The 8040-nt window shown below is 45.4% G+C and overlaps 1 protein-coding gene across 1 annotated transcript; it reads left to right on the forward strand.

Moving 5' to 3' along the window:
• The first annotated feature begins 6252 nt into the window (after positions 1 to 6252).
• LOC103072978 (STE20-related kinase adapter protein alpha-like) lies at positions 6253 to 7523 on the forward strand. Its single transcript, XM_082931359.1, is given in 4 exon segments — positions 6253 to 6264; positions 6346 to 6822; positions 6824 to 7063; positions 7065 to 7523. Coding segments are annotated over 4 exon segments (1188 nt in total).
• Positions 7524 to 8040: the final 517 nt, after the last annotated feature.

An 8040-nucleotide genomic window follows, 5' to 3' on the forward strand; every position in this document is an offset into this window, starting at 1 on the left:
TTTTTTATTAGAAAATGTTGGGGGTAGGAGTTTATTTATTTATTTATTTATTTTTGCTGTGTTGGGTCTTCGTTTCTGTGTGAGGGCTTTCTCTAGTTGTGGTAAGTGGGGGCCACTCTTCATCGCGCTGCGCAGGCCTCTCACTATCGCGGCCTCTCTTGTTGCGGAACACAGGCTCCAGACGCGCAGGCTCAGTAGTTGTGGCTCACGGGCCTAGTTGCTCCGTGGCATGTGGGATCCTCCCAGACCAGGGCTCAAACCTGTGTCCCCTGCATTAGCAGGCAGATTCTCAACCACTGAGCCACCAGGGAAGCCCCTCTTGTTAATTTTAATATAAAATTTTGCTTGAGTATTTTTAATTGGACAGTAGGTAAATGATTACATTCCTTTTTTAAAAATTTATAAATTATAAATAAGGCCAAAGTTTTTTACCACCCCAGCCACAGCCCCAATCCTTTTGCCCTGTCCCTATAGGCAGCTAGCTGTCTCCCCCGAAACGTTTTCCATATGCAAGCACACCCCCTTACAAGCACGGAATAATATATAGTATTGTTTTTAGTGTATGGGTGTGTGCTTCAGAATAAATGGTTTCATACTCTATATACTTACTGTCTTATAATTTACGTTTTTCCCTCAGCACCATGTCTTAGAGATCTAAGATACCGTGTTTCAGAAAATGAGCAGACTTATTGTTTTATTTTGCTATATAGTATTCTATAATGTGAATTTACTAAATTTATTGAGCTTTTCTCATGTCAGTGGATTCTTAGGTGATTTCTAGTCTGGGCTATTACCAGTGATGTTGCTGTGTACATTCGTGTACAATTTTTTTTGTACATATGATAAATGTTACAAAAGTGCATCCAAAACACCTGTATATGTTTCTGTTATGAATGTGATCTGCTGCAATAAACAGAAAACTCATTAAACAAATAAGGGTTGTTGGATTTTTTCCCTTCTTTTCTGAAGGTAAGGAGTTACTGGGATTGGTTTAGTTGTGTGGTGATGCACCCTGAGATCCAGGCTCTCTAACTTTTCACTCTGCCAGCCTTTATATGGTTGCTGTGGCTCTGGACATCACTTCTGGATTCAAAGCTAGAAAGGGGGCTTCCCTGGTGGTGCAGTGGTTGAGAGTCCGCCTGCCTATGCAAGGGACACGGGTTCGTGCCCCAGTCCGGGAAGATCCCACATGCCGCGGAGCGGCTGGGCCCGTGAGCCATGGCCGCTGAGCCTGCGCGTCTGGAGCCTGTGCTCCGCAATGGGAGGGGCCACAACAGTGAGAATTTCCATGGCATTGATTAAAACAAATCCTGAATCGCATGGACTTAAGATAGCAGAGAGGGGCTTCCCTGGTGGCGCAGTGGTTGAGAGTCCGCCTGCCAACGCAGGGGACACGGGTTCGTGACCCGGTCCGGGAAGATCCCACATGCCGCGGAGGGGCTGGGCCCGTGCGCCATGGCCGCTGAGCCTGCGCGTCCGAAGCCTGTGCTCCGCAACGGGAGAGGCCAAAACAGGGAGAGGCCCGCGTACCGCAAAAAAAAAAAAAAAAAGCTAGAAAGGGGAGAAAGAACAGTCAGAGCCACATATGCTCCTTTTTATCAGAAATGTAAACAGTATCCCAGAAACAATCTCAGCGGATTTCCACTTAGGTATCACAGGCCAGAACTAGGTCCATGACCTCTCCTACTACAAGGGAGACTGGGAAGGAGGGGAAGAAGTTTGTCCTTATTGGCTTAAACTAATTCTTCATAGTCTGACTGCGTATTAGACTCATAGGGGAGCTTTTTAAGAATATCCATGTCTGGACCCTACCACCAGAGGTGTTGATGTAATTGGTCTGGGGTGAGATACTGGTGTTCTTTAAAAGCTCCCTGGATGACTGTAAAAGTCAACCAGAGTTGAGAACCAGTGGCTTACACAAACAATCCTGATCTTTCACCTAGGGCTGAGAAGGTGTATCAGTTAGGATTAGATTCAGGTGCAAAGTGATAGTGCACAACATAACCACAACCCAAATAAGAAAGGGCTTTATTTCTTGCTCACATAAGAGTTCAGTGATGGTTGGTTCAGGGCTGGATTGGCCTTCATCCTGTCAGAGGCTCAGACTTCATTATCCTGTTGGTCCACCTTGCAAGGTCTTCATTCCCAAGTTGATTCAAGAGTTATTCCAGCTCCAGCCACCATTTATGTATTCCACCCAGCAAGAAGGAGGACAGGGAAGAAGGAGAGCAGAGGCCCCCAGCCCTTTATTGACACTTCCTGCCAGTTGCACACACCACTTCTGCTCTCCTTCCACATGATACAGACAGAAATGTGTCAGTCTTTGTCTTCAATGCTCTAGCTCTCATTTCAGAAGGGCTCCTGTACCTTAAGGTGATAAGCATATTCTCCAGTATTTTTTCTAATGCTCTTATGGTCTTGTGTGTTTCTCTGGTTTAGGTCATTAATTTATCTGAAATGTAGTTTTATAAAAGGTGAAATATAAATACCTACGTTTATTTTTTCTGAAAGTTTAGCTAATTGCCCCAGTATCATTTATCTGTTCCTCCAGATAAGAATTTCTACTTTTGTCAAATATTAAATTCCCACATATATATTAGGTGAAACCATGTCAAACTGCTGATATCTATCACTTCACTGGAGCTTTATTTTCTCAGTTTTACCAGTCACTACTAGATGTCATATTATGTATTTGTTTCTTTGTTTTCTGTCTGTGTCTCTCACTTGAATGTAAGTTCATTGAGGGCTGGAATTTTGTCATTTTTGTCAACCCTGGCCCCATATGTATCTGCTAAATGAATGAATGAAATTTACCCTTGCGTCTGTTAATACATATCGATAAACTTTAATGCTGAGCCATCCTTATATGTTAGAAAAGCTTGGTTATGATATATTATTAAGTATACTGCTCTATTTGATCTGCTAAGATCTATTTAAGTCTTTTGCATCTGTGATCTTAAAAGAGCTTGGGGGGACTTCCCTGGAGGTCCAGTGGTTAAGACTCCATGCTTCCAATGCAGGGGATGTGGATATTATCCCTGATAGGGGAACTAAGATCCCAGGTGCCACAGTGTGGGGGAAAAAAAAAAGAGCTTGAGTTTCTCTTTTCTTTGTTTCTGCTGCCATGATCCAGTCTGGGCAGACTAGAGAAGGGCAGCAGAAACTGCTGATCAGGACTGAGAAACAGAGCTTTTAAAAAAGAGACAAGCGTGGCCTGGAAACGGACATGGAGTAGGAACTACTAGGAGAGACAACCGGCCATGAGCCCTGACGTCCCTGCACAGTCTTCCTGGGTATCCCAAGGATACAGGGTCCTAACTGCTCTTTGCCATTTCTTAGGCTTGTGTTTGTAGTGAGCAACCTTGAGGGATGAAGTAATACCTCCCTCTCAGACAAAAAGCAGGCTTGCTTATTTCCTGCTATAAAACAGGTGGGTTCCCCAAGCTCAGTGTTCCTCAGATGCAACACAAACCCATTGTATGCATGGCATCTACTGGGGCCCTCCATGCTGCCCCTGTGGGACTTGGGGGGCAAGGGAGCCAATGTAAACATTATGCTTATGCTGCTTAATGTGCCATGTGTAATAAAGTCCTTTGTCTCTGTCACTAGAGTCTCATCTTGGCCAGCATCTATGAAACAGTAAGAGGCTAATTATTCACTTATCAGCAGGGTAAATTCAAATGCCAGACCCTGACAGTTTTGGCAATGAGGATGGGGTGCTGACAGAGATATGGCTTTCTGGAATAGGAAGGACAAAGGACCCTGTGGACCAGATCAGGAGATATGAAAAGACTCCCTGGCACATGTTAGTGAATCCTCACCCAAATGGTGGGTGGCCGGGTAAGGGTGGCTAGAGTGAGGGTCTCACATTGTCCTACCTGTCAACGAGGCTAAGCAGTGAGAGGCAGGATTGAAACAAGCCACCTGAATGGTGCTTTGGTTCCTGCTCACTCTCCCCCATGCAGGAGGAGGAAGGATGTTATGACAATGGGGGAGCAAGCTGCACAGCCCCACCCAAAATTCAATGTGGATGAGGCTGCTGAATCAAAGGGTCCCCAAAGGTGAAATAAATGGCATCAGCCAGGATGTTTGGAATAGAGCTTTAGATAAGCCAAAAACATTACAAGTTTATTTGACTGAGCCCCACAAATGGCATTCAAACTCAAAGTGAACAAACACACAGCCTTGCTTACTGGCACAGACCCGCTCTTTGACCCTGTGCTCCCTATCCCTCTCTCCCATCCACACTCCACCTTCAGCTGCTTTGATGAAAAAGCAGAGTATGCTGGGAACTTCATGGAGCTGAGGATCTCAAATGCTTACAGCTCTGTAGGACCCAATGTCCATGTCAGCATCTTACCCAGTCCTGTGGATGGATGCAGGCAGGGGTGGCTGAAGGCACCCAGGGATGCAGTGTGGACTGGGGGCAAAATGGTCCTGGGCTTAGGTTCTCCCTGGACTGATGCTGGAGGTTCATGAGGGAGGAGGCAGTGGCACTCCAACCCTGAAGCCAGAGGCCAAGAGAAAATGAAAGTCTTCCAGCTGCCTGCCCCCCTGCCATGAGCTAGCCTCCCCTGCCACCCAGCACTCCCTGCTCTCCCTTCTGGAATACCATGATCTCCTGAAGCTGTTGCAGTAGCTCCTGATCCACACACATTAAACCCCTTGGTCTGTTTTCCCATAAGGTAAAAATATCACCCAACTTCAGAAATCTGTTGCGTTTCTAAACACTAAAAACAAACTGTCAGCAAGAGAGAAATTAATAAAACAAGCCCGTTTACAATTACACCAAAAAGAATAAAATACCTAGGAATACTTCTAACTAAGGAGGTAAAAGACCTGTACTCAGAAAACTATAAATCACTGATGAAAGAAATTGAAGACTACACAAACAGATGGAAAGACACACCATGTCCATGGATTGGAAGAATTAATATTGTTAAAATGACCATATTACCCAATGCAATCTACAGATTCAATGCAATTCCTGACAAAATACCAATGACATTTCTCATAGAACTAGAAAAAATAATTCTAAAATTTGTATGGAAACACAAAAGACCCCAGATAGCCAAAACAATCTTGAGAAAGAAAAGCTACAGGCATCAAAACAGTATGGTAGGGACTTCCCTGATGGAGCAGTGGTTAAGAATCTGCCCGCCAATGCAGGGGACGCAGGTTCGAGCCCTGGACCGGGAAGATCCAACATGCCACAGAGCAGCTAAGCCCGTGCGCCACAACTACTTAACCTGGGCTCTGGAGCCTGTGAGCCACAACTACTGAGCCTGCGTGCTGCAACTACTGAAGCTCACGTGCCTAGAGCCCATGCTTCACAACAGGAGAAGCCACTGCAGTGAGAAGCCCGTGCACTCAACAAAGAGTAGCCCCCACTCACCAGAACTAGAGAAAGCCCGAGCACAGCAATGAAGACGCAATGCAGCCAAAAATAAAATATAAAATAAATAAATTTATGAAAAAAAAAAACCACAATGAGATATCACCTCACACTCATCAGAATGGTTATTATCAAAAAGACAATAAATAACAAGTGTTGGTGAGGATGCAGAGAAAAGGGAACACTTGTATGCCGTTGGTCGTGGTGCAGGCACTATAGAAACAGTATGGAGAGTTTTTTTTTTTTCAAAAAATTAAAAATAGAACTACCATATAAACCAGCAATTCCATTCCTGGATATTTATCTCAAAGAAATAAAAACACTAGTTCAAAAAGATATATGTCCCCCTATGTTCATTGCAGCATTATTTACAATAGCCAAGATATAGGAGCAACCTAAGTGTCCACTTAGATGAGTGGATAAAGAAGATGTGATATATATAATAACTGGAATATTACTCAGCCATAAAAAGAATGAAATCTTGCCATTTGCAACAACATGTATGGACCTAGAGGGTATTATGCTAAGTGAAATTGTCAGACAGAGAAAGACAAATACTGTATGAATTCACTTATATGTGGACTCCAGAAACAGAGTTATAGAATCAGAGAACAAACAGTTGGTTGCCAGGAGGGAGAGGGGTGGAGGCAGGAAAGAAATAGGTGAGGGAGATTCAGAGGTACAAACTTCCAGTTGCAAAATAAATGAATCAGTGGTATGAAATGTACAGTATGGGGAATATTGTCAATAACTCTGGCCTCCCAGCAATTGGCCTGGTGTCGGTACAGCCTTAAACCAAGGAGGTGGAGCTGGGTTTAAATTTTTGAAATTAAAGTAGGTCTACATGTTAGGAACTCATGTCTTTTCTTGTAAGTAAATAGAGTGAGTTAGCCATTTGGTCTTGGAAAAGTTCATTGTTGAGGGCTTAAGAGATTTGGAACCATTTGGAGACCAACAAGGCAAGCTCAGAGTCGATAGCATCCTTCACTAAACAGGAGATCATGAGTAGCTTTCTGCCAGAGGGAGGGTGTTATGAGCTACTCACCATTACAGGCAAAGGATTCGAGGACCTGATGACAGTGAATCTAGCAAGGTACAAACCAATGGGAAAGTATGTGACTGTACAAAGGATTAACCTAGAAGCTTGTTCCAATGAGCTGGTGACATACTTGCAAGGGGAGCTCCGTGTCTCTAAGATCTTCAGCCATCCCAATATCCTGCCATATCAAGCCACCTTTATTACAGACAATGAGCTGTGGGTTATCACATCATTCATGGCATATGTCTCTGCAAAGGACCTCATCTGTACACACTTCATGGACAGCATGAATGAGCTGGGAATTGCTTACGTACTACAGGGGGTGCTCAAGGCCCTGGACTACATCCACCGCCTGGGATATATGCACAGGAGTGTCAAAGCCAGGCACCTACGTTCTGATCTCCACAGATGGGAAGGTCTACCTGTCCGGTTTAAGCAGCAACCTCAGCATGATCAGCCATGGGCAGCAGCAGCATGTGGTCCATGACTTTACCAAGTACAGTATCAAGGTTCTGCCCTGGCTCAGCCCAGAGGTCCTCCAGCAGAATCTTCAGGGTTATGATACCAAGTTTGACATCTACAGTGTGGGAATCACAGCCTGTGAATTGGCCAATAGCCATGTCCCCTTTAAAGTATATGCCTGCCACCCAGATGTTACTGGAGAAGCTGAACGGCATTGTGCCCTGCCTGCTGGACCCCAGCACCATCCCTGCCCAGGAGCTGACCATGAGCATTTCACGCTCAGTGGCCAAATCTGGCCTGAGTGATAGCCTGACCACCAGCAACCCCAGGACCTCCAATGGCAACTCACTGTCCCACCCCTATCACCGCATCTTCTCACCCCATTTCCACCACTTTGTGGAGCAGTGCCTTCAGCACAACCCAGATGTAAGACCAAGTGCCAGCACCCTCCTGAACCATTCTTTCTTCAAGCAGATCAAGCGATGTGCCTCAGAGGCTTTGCCTGAGTTGCTTTGTCCTGTCACCCCCATCACCAATTTTGAAGGCAGCCAGTCTCAGGATCACAGTGGAATCTTTGGCCTGGTAACAAAACTGGAAGAGCTGGAGGTGGACAAGTGGGAGTTCTGAGCCTCTGAAGAAGGTGCACATTCTCCATCCTGGGCCATATGAGCCTCTGGAACACTTCCTGAGGGCTAGCCACATTCCCACCCTCCTGGGGGCAGATTGGGCAGAAAGGACATTTCTGCCAGGAGAGTTGGCTGCTTACTGACTGGGAAAGAAATTCCTGGAGAGAAACTTTTCTTTACTGCTCCAAGGCTTTTGAGACACAAGGGAATCCCAACAACCATGGATCGGGAGGGGCTGGAAATCTGACATTCCTAGTCCTTTGCGCTCAGGCGACTTGACCTCTTCAGAAGAAAGAGATGCTGTTCTGGCCCTTGGGGCTGAAGTCCAAGCCCAGGGTTTGACTCATCCACCCAGGGAACTGTGTGACTTCTTACTCTGGTTCTCCTACCAGCCTGCTTGCATTCTTCTCCCCTGCTCTCAGATCCTATAGGTCCATGGAGGGGCAAGCAATAAGAACCCTCTCCCCTCATACCTCTCCGTAATAACTGAAGGGAAGGGTATTTTTTCTTTTTAAGCA

The sequence above is a fragment of the Lipotes vexillifer genome, unplaced genomic scaffold (assembly GCF_000442215.2).
Source record: "Lipotes vexillifer unplaced genomic scaffold, Lipotes_vexillifer_v1.1 scaffold875, whole genome shotgun sequence".
NCBI classification, from domain to species: domain Eukaryota; kingdom Metazoa; phylum Chordata; class Mammalia; order Artiodactyla; family Lipotidae; genus Lipotes; species Lipotes vexillifer.